General features: G+C 36.2%; 1 protein-coding gene across 2 annotated transcripts in view; it reads right to left on the minus strand.

Annotated features, from left to right (window-relative positions):
* Positions 1-314: 314 nt before the first annotated feature.
* The window catches only part of ATAD2B (ATPase family AAA domain containing 2B), a 93,389-nt gene continuing 78,451 nt past the window's right edge, over positions 315-15,252 (minus strand). For both annotated transcript variants that reach the window (XM_042469199.1, XM_042469192.1), the window contains exons 23-28: positions 13,742-13,864; positions 10,497-10,634; positions 7,744-8,433; positions 6,414-6,514; positions 4,532-4,660; positions 315-3,625 (exon numbers count right to left, since the gene is read on the minus strand). In XM_042469199.1, the coding sequence (XP_042325133.1) occupies positions 3,584-3,625; positions 4,532-4,660; positions 6,414-6,514; positions 7,744-8,433; positions 10,497-10,634; positions 13,742-13,864 (1,223 nt within the window). In that variant the 3' untranslated portion in view covers positions 315-3,583. The remainder of the gene's footprint in view (positions 3,626-4,531; positions 4,661-6,413; positions 6,515-7,743; positions 8,434-10,496; positions 10,635-13,741; positions 13,865-15,252) is intronic.

The following is a 15,252-nucleotide window of genomic DNA, read 5'->3' on the forward strand; positions in this document are numbered from 1 at the left end:
TGGTAACCTCTAGCAACATATCCAGCTCCTGAAAGTGAAAGAGGTTTCAAAACTAGTTTATTGGGGGGAGGGAAGGAAAAGGAGGTGACAATTCAAAATCCCATTAAGTGCATCCAAGCCTTTCGGCACATCTACAAAAGTGTTCCAGTCTTCATCCACTAAATACTTTCCACATGCTCTAAGGCTGGATCTTCTCCTGCTGAAAAATTCTGACATGAATGGTACTGCCCAATTGTTTAGCCATAAAATAATAAGTGCTAACATTGGCATTTAATTAAAATGGAAAGAGTATTTAGAAACTCAAGTTTTTTTTAACTTGTCATCTTTATTCAAGTATTTCACAGCAGTTATATTACAAATTACAGTAAAATGTTCAAAATATCCAGAATTTAAAAAAAAATTAAATAATTTACTTGGCTAACACAGGATGAAGTCAAGATGAAAAAAAAAATCAAGTGAAACACAATTCTGAATACAACTGATAGAATCCCAAATTTATCATAGCTGAGGAAGTAAGCTTACTTAATCAAAAAGTAGACACACATGAAAGAAACCAAACAACAAGACATCCCCATTGCCTAGTAAACCAACATACAATATAGAAAAAAGCAGGTATGAGCTCAAATTCAAGCCTATGTTGAATTTACATGAAAAAGGGGGAGAATATGGTGAGCAGCTACAGGACCTGCCATTCAAAGTATCAAACAAAGCCAGAAATGACCCCAACTTAAAAAAAAGAAAAGAAAAAAAAAAGCATGGGAAGACAGGTATTAGCAAAGAAAGACCCCCCATAATCCTATAATAAATAAATTGGCATATGAGAAAACTCAGGTAACAGTACCAAAGACACAAAACATAAATTAATCACAGGTGAAATTCAAGCTTGCAAACACAATTAACTCCACAGCCGTGGTCGTCTTAGAGCAGTTTCATTATTAGCTCCACAGAAATTTAACCTCCATCTTGCCCTAGGATAAGGCCTTGCACAGGAGTTCATTGGTAATAATATTCATAACAAGAAACAGGAATTGATTTGTACAGATTATTGCCAATTTTATGTGGCAAAAATAATAACAACAAAAATACAGAGAGTAAACAACTTGACAACAGGAAGAGATTAACAGGTTTAACTCTACAACCACTAAGCTATTAGTAAAGTAAAGCAATACATGTTTTAACATGGTTCTGGAGCCAAAAGAGTGAATATATCATTTTATTCATGTTGCCCACTAACACATTTATATAAGCTAATTTATTTGAAAATCCTATAACATTTAGAGGCCGTTCTTTACTTTCTCTTTCAACATTCAGAAACTACTGAGATTTTTTTTTCCCTCTCCTTAGCTGACCACTTGGAAGCATTTTTAATGCCGGACTTGAATTTCAGATACTCTTCAAATTATTTAACAACTATATTTAAAGGATTTAAATTTGTACAAATTTAGCAACTTGTTAAAAATGTATGCAGTTTTTTTTCCTTTCACAAGCGCTGCTGCTACTTGAACAAAAGAACCTCTGAACTAGAATACTATATTTTTAAAAAATGCTGCAAGAACCTGAGACTTGCAAAAAACTGTTTTACCAGAAACTTGCTACAAAAAATCTGCTACATTTCATTTCATCAAATCTCAAAGTTTTGTAACAATTTTTTCCATCAAAATACAAAATGCTAATGGGTTTTGACAGCAAAATATCCTCAACGGGGAAAAAAATGGCAATAAATATTAACAGAAAAGTGAGACGTTCCCCACAATCAAATTTCTAAAATGAATGAACTACAAGTTTTTAAAATATGCTTTCATTTTAATCGCACTTTCCCACCTAAAAATACAGCATTTCTACAGGAGTTGTGTTTAGAATAGTGTGACTAAATGCATATTACAACTTAACAAAGTGGCATCAGGGGAGTGGGCCTAGAGAGGCTTGGCCAGAAGAAGAAAAAATCTCTAAGGTTGGAGGGGAGAGAGTAAAAAGGACATTGGATTACTGCAGTAGCCTAATGCCACAGCCTGATTTTCAGCAATGGCCTACTAGTACAAGCTACACGTCTCGTGACACGTACCTTAACTTCAGCATGTAAACGGTAGCAAAACAGATTGCAGCTTTCTGTAAACACTGGTGGTAACTAAAATACAAAAAGCTGAGGTAGCGGAGTATCTCTGCAGTATTCCAAGAACTGTTTTTGCTCAATTAAACCAAAACAAACTGAGTTGCACATTTTGGAAAAGACACTTCTGCAGCTTCAGAGCATGGTATAAAGTGGACACTATTTCATGTGACACTTATAGCAAGAGCTCAACCATCCACCTGACCTTCTACATGTTGACCTACAACAAGTCTGACTTGTCAGAGGCTGCCAAATACTGACACTAGAAGAGAATGCCTGCTGCCTTAACGTCAACCTTCTCTTAATTATTAAAAGAAGGAGTTTGGGAGCTTGGTCACATCATTCAGCCCAAGAAAACAGCAATCTTTACAGGCCAATTCTGACATCCCAAAATAAACTAAATGAAAGGCCATTAAATGATCTTCTAATTAACACTGTTCAATATGGATTGTACTGAATAAGCTTGGTCTAATTCTTACAGTCACTAAAACAAATTTAGAGGACAAAACTGTCTCTTCTGAATATGGCCACCCAGCAAGTCTTTCCAAAATAACGGAAGTTCAGAAAGAAACCTGTTTTTAAGAACTCTGAAGGATTACAATGGAACATTTCAAATAAAAACAAAAAACACAACTACAGCCACCTTATATATCCACTGTGAAACTTTCACAGCACAGTTTGTTTGAAAAACTAATATACTTTTGGAATAAATGCATTTGACATTATTTCCATAATTTTGATTTCTGGAGAGCAACATATACATGTTAAAACATAGCACTGGCTGCCATCTGACAATATGAGAACCTGAAACTGTTCTTTGGGAACACAGGCTTTTGAAAATAACTAATTCTGTCATTGGCTACAATCCCAATCATTTTAATAGCCTTCTCCTCCTCTTACTCCTTCTCCCTCCACTGACTATAAAGGCACATTGAAGGCAGCTCCAGAGAGCCTCAACTTCACATTATTGTATACCAAAGTAATTCATTTTTACCACAATTCTTCACTGCCAGCTTTAAAAACAGGCTTCTGTCCATCACCTCAGAGAATAAAGGAAAAGGGAAAAATATTTTTTTAGAAGTTGCCCACTTACAAAACAGTTACATCTGCTCTATCCAGTTTGTGGGTGTTTTGTTAGCCTGCTCCATGTTGCCTGAAGCTTCTCATAAGATAATGCATGTAGACAGCAGAAATGAGAGCAGTTTCTGTAGCACCAAAATCTCCAAGTTGTGGCATTATATTCTTTATTTCTATCAAGATACAAATATTATGAAGTTCTGTTTGGTTCTTGTAGGCTGGCTGGTTTCAGGTACCTGAGACAATAGCACCAAATTCATAACAGAAAATGAGACAAAGAGCGAGCATGTTAAGACCAAGGCTCTGCACATACTTGGTGCAACTGGAAATCGAATGGCTCAGAAGACTGCTCTTCCATGAGCAGCTTATGAAAAGATAAACCCGTACGTCTTGGAGAGTTCACAGGAATGTTTCAAACATATGAACTGTTCTTTCCATCTCCTAAAAGAAGACAGGATATTTTTATAACTATAAAGCAATATGACTATAATAATAGTTGTAACAGTTAAAAATAAAAATACCACTGCTGCTGTACAGAAGTATCAGAAATTTATTTATAAGACACAGATTCTCTTTGCAAGATACCATTACAAAAAGGGTTTATGGCACTTTCAGTTACAAACCAATTAATCTTTACTCTAATTAAAGCCAATCTAGCCCTCACTCACATTGACAGAAATAAATTTGACCTGCCTTAAATTGAGCTTCACTGACTGAATCACATCGGTTTAGGACTAAACCCAACTGTAAGTCTATGTAGAGTAGATCCGCTGAATCAATGGGATTTGTGTAAGTGTTCATTTATCATTCAGAAATTGATTCAAGGATTTGAAACATAATCAGGACTATAATAACTGGATTTAGATTGAATTGTGAGGTTTTTTAAATTTCTATCTTTCTTGTGAACCGCCTCCCATCCAGGTTTTGAGAGAAAGGTAGGATATAACTCAACTTACGTTGCTTATTTTATCACTTCTCTACAATAGTGCTAATCATCGACAACTAGAAGAAACTTAAAGAAGATTCTGGCAGCTATTTGTTCATTAGTTTGTATTCCACAATCCCAAGCATTCAAACAGGCAGCTACTACCAGTAATATAATACAACACAATAAAATACAACAAAATAGCAATCAAAATCAAAGAAACGTAATAAAAATGAATGTGAAAATAAAATCCAATACGAACTATCCATAAAAACAGTTTCTAAGTCAAAGGCAGAAAGTCACCAGAAAGTGAAGCAACTGGGTTTGCCTTGGCAAAGGCCTCCATCACCTGGGAGTAGCCGCCGAGGTGGGCCTAAAGGAAGAACTGCATTACAAAAATCACAAATGTTATGTAAAGTTACCTCTACAAGCTGTGTCTTGTCGTAATCTTTACGATGCCGGTAGATGCACTGATTAAGGAGTGAGTAGAGCCTCTCAAGCTGATCTACAGTCAGGTTATCACTCTTCTTAACCAACAAATCTAGTAAATGCTGTAAGCAGAAGTTGGCATAAATTCAGGATGAAGTGTGAAAGAAATCTAATTCACACTTTGCTTTCAAACAGTAAATGGGCTACAATAATTAGAAGCCAAATTATTATTAAACCTTTATTTACACCCTCTTCACAGCTAAGTACTAGAGAGAACATGGAATTGACATGCTTTTCTTGAGAGCTTGCAACAAATGTATGGTTTAATCTAATAAGTAATGCTATGTAAATTTCATATTGATGGGGAAGATCATTTTTTTACTCAGCAGGTACAATCACTACTGTTGTGAAATCAAATGCATTCAAACAATGGAAAATATCAGTGCACTGACAAAGAGAAACATATCTGGAATGGAGCTGTGCCACGTATTCAGAGGTGAGTAGTTTTCAAGGCACAAAAAGAGTTCTGGAGACCCAAAAGCTTTTTTTTGCACTAGCCTGCTGCTGTTTGGAACCCAAATTAAGTGCATTTCTTCTACCAGCTTTCTGTTTTAAAATAGTCCTCTTTTGCAGTAATAATAGCACAGTACAGACATGCCAAATGCATCATGCTGGCGGCATACTACGGTTAAGGGACTACGCAGCAACCACATGGTCCCTAACCCTAGTATGGCATAGCACCCTAACAATGGCTGTGCCCTGTGTACATAGGAGCCGCCAATGTTACGTGACAGACACATAGCATCTGCATGTCGCACCGCACTTGTGACATCACGAGTGTGCCACTTGGGTGTCACAATGGCTGCGCAAAAAGAAACTTTTTGCGGGTTGTTTTTCCACCAGCGGAAAGCTGTGCTGTTTGGCGGCTGTGGCTTCCCTCCGGTGGAAAAACAGGCGCCAGCAGGCAGCCGTTTTTGGTGGTCTATCCCACGCCAATGACAACTTTTTGGCAGACTAAGTATGCATCACATCATAGAGTAAATGAAACTATTTTAAAACGAGGTCAACACTGTCACACTTAAGCATATTTGCCCCAGTTATATTGACACACAACCACATGGCCATGTGATAACATCACTGGCATCAGGAAATCTGCTTTTTTAGAACTGCAAATGAAGCTGTGTAGAACACACCCTACAAGAGTACCACCTGAATATCAGATGTCTAACAGGGGGAGTAAATGTCCTTTAGATTCCAAACTAGGGCTGAGCTGTATTTCACTATGTGAAGTGTGGGAGGGAAGGGCAGGAGTGAATACCTACGTAATAAATTTATCTTTAAACTCTTTTACTCAGTGGTTTTCAACCTGTGGGGCAGGACCGCCAGGGGAGGCACAAGAGTTGTTCAAGGAAGGTGCAAGACTTGGAGGGCCTTATCCCTCCTCTTCCCAAATTTTTTATGTGTAAAATTTACACATGTTCAGTTAAATCGTGCATTTATGTACATAAAACTATTCTAATGTGAATGATATTTCCTAATAAAATGCTAAAATATGAATATCCATGAGTGAATGAAAATATGCACACTAAATAAATGAAATGGGGGGGGGGGGGGGTTCCCCATAACATTTGCATGTAGATGCAAAGGGGAATCCCAAGGGTAAGAAGTTTGAGTTCCACTGCTTTTAGAGAACAACAGCACTAAAATACTCATAATTTGGCCCAGATTTTAGTAAGTGAAGTCAATATGACAGACTGCAAATATAAATTATGAACATTTTAATTTTAAACAATTCAAAATAATTTGAGGGGGACAAATAAAAAGAAACAAAATATTATTTTTCTGGTTTAATACATTATTTCCCACCATCCCTACCATTAATCTGTCGTGGTCAACAACAACAGGGGGTACAGGATCTTGTTCCTCTGGAACCTGGGCCAAAGCAACCTTACGAAGTTTCTTATTTTTAAATGTACCTGCAAGTCAGGAAGCAAAGGTAAAAATCAGGAGCTGGTGTTAAACAGTGTTAACTTCTTAGTTGTCTAAAATGATTTTTAAAATCACAAATACCTTCTTTCAGGAGAACAGAGCTAAACATATCTCAAATAAAAAGCAAAAGCAAATTCAAATTCAAAACTTCTAAAAGAAATGCCCTCTTTTTAAAAAGTAATAGAAATATGCAAGGTTTAATCTAGATTTAGGGGCAAGTATTTGGGGTATAGCAATGGGAGTTTCCTTGCCGTCTCCACCGCCCCATGTTCCATAAAGAGGATTGAGTGAACCCACTAAATACAGTGGGCTATAATACAAAGAGAAAGTGAATCCCCTTCCCAAACCAAGCTGGCTACACCTGTCAGCAGATCACTTCCATCAATGGAAGGCAGACTTCAAATCCAACCTAATACATTTAAACAGCTGTTTTTAATCTATTTAGCAGGATATTTTGGCAAACTCTTTGAGCTCCCATATTATTCATCCTAACTTTCATCACCCTTCCTGTCTTGCCATCACCTCTGTCAGAGAACTAAGACAATCTAGAAGAAGGCTGAGCAACTGGTGACTCTGTGGGCTGTTTTGTTTTCCCCCAACTCCCCTTTCCACTCCCATCCATGAGACATAATCAAATTTCCAAATAAAACTAGTAAAATATTCTCTCCAGACATTCACATTTTTGGCCATAATTTACTATCTGATTGGACTCTCTTGAGGTTTTATTACACAATTTGGTTATTCAGGATCATACTCACTGTCCACACACTCACACTCACACCCCAACCCCTGGCTTCTATTGTAATACGCTGGATCTCACTTCTTCGTATCACATAATTACCTGAACTTAGTTCAGATCACTTTTTCTCCATAGATTTATAGTGAGCTCTTGGTATCCACACTGGGGTTTGGTTCCAAGACCCCATGCAGGTACCAAAATCCATGGAAGTTCAAGTACCACTATATACAATGGGGTAGTAAAATGGTGTCCCTTATATAAAACGGAAAAATTAAGGCTTGCTTTTGGGACTGGTTTTTCAGGGTGGGAAAATATTTTCAAGCTGTGGATGGTTGGATCTGTGGGTGCAGAATCCATGCTTACAGAGGGACAGCTGTACTTACCTGGCAAAATGGGAATCAACTACTTTTGAGAATGGACTTTTTACTATGTTATCAGGCCTGAAGATAGGGTGCATGGGATATTTATTTTCCATACCTTCTTTATCTGATTCAGTTTCTTTAGTCTCAACATCTGTGCCTTGTGTTTTTTTCTCATTATTGCTGCAATGTGGTGCTTCACTGCCAGGATATTTTATCTGTTCTACTTCTTGACTATCACTTGAAGCTTCTGGGTTTTCTTTTTGGTAATCATCTGTGGTTGCAGTTTGTCTCAGAGTAGATGTATCAGTAATGCCAGAAGGTGATACAGCATTCAACGATTCACATTTGCCATACTGACATGTAGGAATAGGCATCGTACCAGAGGCCTCACCATTTAAACAGTCTCTCTTGAATAGTGATTCCTCCTTAGATTCCTTTCCTACATTCATATCTATCTTAGTATTTACCAGTAGAGACTCATTTGAACTTTCTTCTGTGGATGGGATACTATTTTCTTTCCCCACTGTCCCATTGTTAAGTCTTTGTTCTCCATGTATATCCATGATATCACAAGATGATTCATCATTTGTCAGAAAGAGGTCTCCTGCTTCCTCCCCATTCTCCTCAATGCAGTCTGTACTTCCCTCAAGTTCCCCATTCTCCATCAGTTTGTTGTCCTCTCCTTGATTTTCATCATCTGCAAACTTGGCATCATCATCATCTTTTTTTAAATTATTCACTTTTCTCTTTTTAATAATGCCTTTGCCCCACTGTGAACGTCGTCTTGATTTCCTCCTTAAACGAACTAAGTCATAAAGAGACAAAATATTCCTTACAGATACAGACAAATGTGCACAAGTGATTAATAAGCAATGGAACATATTTATTTGGAACATATTCAAATACTGTATCTGGCTTTTCTGACACAAAGGTCACCTAAGGAGCTTAATATGCTCATAAAAAATATTTCAAAACTATAAAACATAGTCCAAAACACAGATATGATAAATATCAGCAGCAACAGTTTGAAAGAAACAATTAATTTGGCCGTTCCCAAATGCCCCGTGAAAAAGAGTTACTGCTCAATACAAGGGAAGTAGTGATGGAACAAAAGGGTCCTTTCTAGGAAAGGTATGTAGTGTTACGTTTATCAAATAGTCAGATTTATTCAGATTGTTGCTTATTACCCTTGAGTACTTCCACTGAATTTATAAGAAGTGAAAACTAGAGTCCAACTTATTATTTTTTTAAAAAAAAAATCATAAATATAATCTGACAATAACAAAACATCCATAATTAATAACTAACTAAGCATTTACTTAATTTTAAAAATATAATTAATTACTGTCAAAAACTGTCTAGCACAGTATCCTCAATTTTATCTTGTGATAGAATGTCCCAAAGAAATACAACCTTTACAAGATTAAAAGGAAAAAATATTTTAAAGCACTTCATAGAAGATCATGCTTTAAAATATTTCAAGTATATATTTGTACTGATTTATGAATATACTATACAGTGCTCTGTATCAAAAATACATGGCCCACCAATTTAGTACAGTGCTACATGTTCAAAAGCACTTCAACAGAACCATCAAAGACTTACAAAGATGCAAAACAATGTGTGCTTTTAACACCATCTACTGGCAATAACAAGGCATCATCTATGTTCCTTTAACTCATCCATGCAGTACATTTTTTAGAAGTTTTAGCCTCGTTGAGACATGCAGACAATGCTGCATCTCCATCACGTGCAACCAAGCAGAAATGACAGTAATGCCAGCCTGATCATCACTGATCTTAACTCATTTTATGCACACAAAGTTTTAAAGGCAAATTAGCAAAGCACACTTCCTAGCCTTCTCTCCACTCCCATCATGCTCTCAGGAACATAGTGAGATTTTCACATTATCTTCTTCCTTCTAGCATAAGGTTATGCAAATTGTCTTTAGAAGCCATTTAAAAACTGTAATCCACTAAACATATTGATGCTCTGAATCAACTTAGGTTCTGTAGAAACTGCCCTACATTTTATTCTGTTATCTCTCAATATAGACATAAATGTTGGCTGTGTACTTACAAGGAAAGAACAAACCCATGGTATCAAGGCTATTTAAGCTATATGGTAAGTCTAACTTCCAAAGACACACAAGAGAACTGAAGTGGTTAACATTTATGTCTACATGCTTTTAGTTCACGTTCAGTGTGACAGAAGGCAGAATGATTCATGTATATGTTCTACCAGGATTCTCCCTCTCTGCCACTTTTCATGATTTTGTTACCAATTATCCCTATGACACCCTTATGTCATCTATATGCCACCAGCAATAAAATTCCACATCCAAGAGTAATTCATGTCTCCAGCATCACAGAAAGCAGTGAGTAAGACCACTACAAACTAAGAAGCTTATGGATTTCCAAGATCTAAAGTAGCAGCATTTACCCATTTGCGAACCAAATGAGAGCAAAGTGGAAACCATACAATACCCATTGCTTGCAAGGATGAACCTGGGAAGGAGTTTATACTTTGCATTACCCACCATAGTCAGTAGTTTTCCAAAAGTCATAGATTTCAAAAAAGTGAGGTCAGAAATATAACTTTGTGTTTGGTTCATTTCAGAAAGATAAGCAAACTAGTGAAATAACCAAGAAAGACAGCTGAACCAGAGTTCAACCACCAGAGACTCTATCATTTCTAAATCAATTGTTTAGGGAAGAGAAGATAAGGAAGAAAAAGGTGCAGGTTATGCCTTCCTTACTCCAAACTAAAGTTGGAAATAAAACTTGTCAGCCTGAGGAGGGGTGGTGGCCGTGATGACAAATGTGCATAAGACTGATGCTGTCTGGATAAATAATTTCAAACACTTACATGCACATTTATTTGCAGAACTGTGCCAAAGTGCCATTGCATTTTTTTGCTTGCTCTGGAATGCTTCTTCAACTCTAGTTTCTGTTTTCTGTACACTGGAACCATGAGGAGTTATTTGTTCTGCTGTTACTGATAAGCCTGTGCATAGAAGATAAGCATATTTATTTAAATAATCCTGACAGTATTAAACAGCTATTCTAAAAAAAGCATGCTGAAACGTAGCATTAAAACCTCACAGCATTTAAATGTATTTAGAGGGATATTACAGAACAATGGTTTATACTGTATCAAGAATATATTGGTTTTTCTTACAAATGAATGTATCAAATATACAGCAATGGAATATGAAAAACTGGTAATAGTTTTTAAAACGTCACTGTTTTGAAGATAATACTATTTAGAATTTATATAGGTCTGTCTGCTGTATTTAAAAAGATTCACACACTTTACATTGTAATCTTTACAACAACTCTGTAGAATACCTTAGTACTATTTTCATCTTGCATAACTGAACACAAACCAAATCTGAACAAGTACCAGAACTCAAGGAACAGTTTCAGGCAGGTATGTAAGTACCAACAGGATAAACTTGCAATGCCTGTCTGCAAATCATGTAATCCAATCAGCTTTTGACTTTCCAGGAAAAAGCTGCTTTGGGATGGCAATTTAGGGCAGGAAGATGAAGCAAGGTTAAGAATCTAATACCACTCATCCCAGGCCACTTTCTCAATCTACATTTCTCCTCCTAAAGTGTAGGGTGGTGGCTTTGAGACTGTATCAAACATGCATGTGTGCAATTAAACCATCAATAACACTCTCACACAGCTGGGAGAATCACCACTAAGAATAAATTCAGTTATTTTCAATCCCTTGGCTGGGTTGCACTTTGTTTGTAACTCTAAATCCAACTAACTCCATTTTTTGTGAGAATGGAAACTGAGGAAAACAACCACATGAATAAAACCAAGCATCTGCTGTTTTCTGCCATACAGAAAACAGAATTGTATGAGATGAGCGCAGACTTTTTAGTCACCAGAAAGATTCAGGTGAGTGGGAGTAGTTGCTGCTTGTGCACAAGGTTTAAGGCTATGAGCTTAATGATATGGCCTGCCACCAGGTCACATTATTAAGGAAAGCGATTATGCCAAACCAAACCAGCAAGTGTATAACAGCAGCCAGAAAAGGTCAGAGTTAATCTTGATTTCTTTAAAAAGAAGTCGTATTAGCACATGCTTTATAAGTGAGATTTAATTATTATTATTTTTACAATGGCTCAAAACCAGTCTTTTAATTACAATGTAAGGTGTTAGTCAGCAAGCTCAAGTTTGATTTCTAGCTTGCAAAGGTCTTCCCCACTTCTTCCTTCCCTTTATATTTCCTCTTGCCATTATTTAATTAATAAAATTAATTTATTAAAAGATTTAATTAATTTTCAGGCTTTGCAGAATACAAGCTTTCATCAATCAACCAAATTTTAAGATATTTTAAAATCTGTATAACTATTGTCACTTGATGTTCTCCCTAATTTACAATTCTTGCATTTGTATCCAGGCATTCATAAGCTAGTGATCTGTTTAACGTATAATTTGGCTTATTGAACTGTTGCTCCTCCCTCTGAACAGAAGTAAGTGATTTTAAAATACCTACATTACAGAGCATTTCCCTGTTTCTCTTTTGTACCACGTTAAACTATTTCCTTCAAAGTCATCATTTCAAGAACAAACAACCATAGAAGCTTAAGATGTATTTTCACAGTGGACTCAGATTCAGAGATCCAACTAGTAGAAGTAGGCAGTCATAGGATTACCTTCCGACATTTCCTACCCTTCCTGTCCCTTGCAGCCCCCTAAAACTGCTCTCAAGATGTTTGAGGAACCGTGCCTAATGTAGCAATATGGTACAATGGCCTGTGGGGATAAGGAGAGATGACATAAGGCCTTCTCTGAGGTGAGCTCTTGCTTACATAAGGTGTTTGTCTAATTTCCTTCAACCAACTGTATTATCTTTCTCAGAAACCTTCTGCAGGATATCTCAAGTCTCTGAGGCTAGGTTTTGGGACAGCGAAGAAAAGAATGCAGAGTAAGGTCATCATCCACTTACTCATATCACTAGAGGATTTCTGATCTAACCCATAGTATTTTCAGTGTCTACAACTCAAATCACGTTAGCCAAAAATACTGCCGCTGTAGAAGAATTGGATATTCTTGCAAAACAGCTCAAAAAGAAACTGAAAAAAGCTTTTCTTAAGTTGTAAAACAGATCAAAGGTATCTTCATAGAACAACTATGGTCCAAAACACACTGCAGAAATAATTCATCTTAAGACTGCTTTAACTGCCCTGGCTCAGAGCTAAGAAATCCTGGGAATTATATTTTATTGTGGCACCGGAGCTCTCTGACAGAGGCGGCTAAATATTTCACCAAACTACAGTTCCCAGAAATCGGTAGCATTGAGCTAGGGCGGTTAAAGCGTTCTTGAACTGGATTATTTCTGCAGTATGTTTGGGACCAATGTGTAATATAAAGGTACTTTTTCTAGTAAATTAAAGTGGATGAATACTTAAGCTGAAATGTAAATAAAGACTATTTGATCAGCACAGGATACATAACACTGTTTAGGCTCAAAGGTGATGCTTTTTACTTGTATTTGTTAAGCATTTTCTAGGAAGGATGCTTATTTTCTGAAAGTTCATGTAATTTTAATATGCAACTTCAAATAAGATTAATGTATTCGAAAACCTGTATATAAGATGATGCCTAAAATACACGATAATTGTTTCTTGGCTTATTCTTCCAGCAATGAATTCCTTTCAACAAAGCTTATCAAACTTTAGCTAACATACTTAAAAGCTTCTGTGTACTTGTGTACTCCAACCTTTCAATGTGGGACGAAGTCTACATCTAACCAGGAGGGCTGAGTATCCTAGGCTGCTGTCTCTCTTTTTCTACAAGAGCTATGATCAATGTAACACCCAACCACTCAGAAGATTTCGTTATGAAAACAGTAAATGTTTTCAAAAACATATGCCTTCTCGAACAAATCAACATATTAAACTTAAAGGTTCCATTCTCTATATCGCAGCAGTGCAAATCTAGAAATATTTCAATTAGAACAGCATTACTTTTGTTTGTAACAACTGCTGATTACAGACAATCCATCTAATGATCAAGGATTCAACTACATTTATATATTTTTACTGTCACAGTAGATCTAAGAGATATATCTTTAAAAAGAAATGATAATACCTCTCTTTTTTCTTGCTTCCTTGATTTCTTCACACATTTTATTGAACTCTGGATCCAGCTCAGCAGCAATGATAGCATGTGCAGTGTCCTTCAAAGTACAGGCTCTGTGTCTAATTATTTTATCTACAAAATTAGCATAACTCACTTTAACCAAGATATTTCATTTATTTTTAAATCTACAAATCATCTTAATCACTGGAGTGCCCAAGGCAATGACACAAATACATGTTTAAAAAAAATACATAAATCAACACATAATTAAAACTACGTAAACAATTAATATTTGGAAATTAAATAAGTTAATATCCACAGATGAAATCAAACAATAAAAATAACCATGCTAGTGCCTGATGGAATAAATGCATTCTTATCTTCTAAGCCTTAATACTAACATTACTTGGCAGACACATTGATCAACATGAAGCTTTTACAAGTGGCACTTTAAGCCAAAGGCCATCAAGCTACTATGTATAATCATGGGAAGCATGCCTTCAGCCCATCTTAATTTTGGGGTGATCAAGGTGTTCAGGTGTGTGCAAAAGCCTTTCCCCCCGGGGGGAAGAGAGAAAGAGAATTTTATCAAACCTATTAATGAGAAGTCATACTTGAGGCACCTGCATTTCATGCAAACATGCAATATTCACAAATAGTAAGGTTTTAATAATAATAATAATAATAATAATAATAATAATAATAATAATAATAATTTGTTTTATTTATATACCGCTATTCCAAAGATCATAGCGGTGTTTTAATATTACATGATAAAATTCTACATTGAACGACATTTATGTTGGTTTAATTTTAGTTGCTTTTGATAGCAATTCAATAAATCTAATAAAGAAAAAACTTTAGATATTATTTTCTTCAAATACCTATTCTTTCTATTAAATGGCCATGAAGCTAAATGTGTGTAATAAATAAATATCCAAAATACTTTCTAGTCCTGTTTCAAAAACAAAAAAGTCAGAGGAGGGACATTTATCACAAGACATCTGATGCTAGGACTGTTCAAACAATAACCAGTGCACATCCTCAAGTATAATTAAATCAACAAGTATACACTCCGTGGTAGTGGAGGTTTTGCTGAAAGAACATAAGTAAGCTATAGGGGAAGTCTAGCTATTTGGGTGCAAATGGGAAAGACGATCTCTGTTAGATCTCTATTGTAAGATGGAATTAAGCATTTTGAGAACACTTTCAGTAAGAAGCTATATGAAAACCTATGTTTTGCAGTTCTTAACATGCAATAATGTGAAGAAATAACGATTTAATACAAGATACTTCATTAATAAAGAAATAGCAGATTCTACTCTATTCCTACTCTATTAATGCTGTCCATTATTAATTTGTCAATAGCTTACTACCCTGTCATTATACTCAAGACCTATTTAGGACATTGTTACATTAGTAATGGAACTGAAAGAGATTCAGAGGCTATGCAGACCGCTCCTAAAGGGCGGCCTGTAGCCGCCTCCAACTGCACCGGATCGGAGCCACAGCAACCGCAC

Source organism: Sceloporus undulatus, chromosome 1, assembly GCF_019175285.1.
Source record: "Sceloporus undulatus isolate JIND9_A2432 ecotype Alabama chromosome 1, SceUnd_v1.1, whole genome shotgun sequence".
In the NCBI taxonomy this organism is placed as follows: Eukaryota; Metazoa; Chordata; class Lepidosauria; order Squamata; family Phrynosomatidae; genus Sceloporus; species Sceloporus undulatus.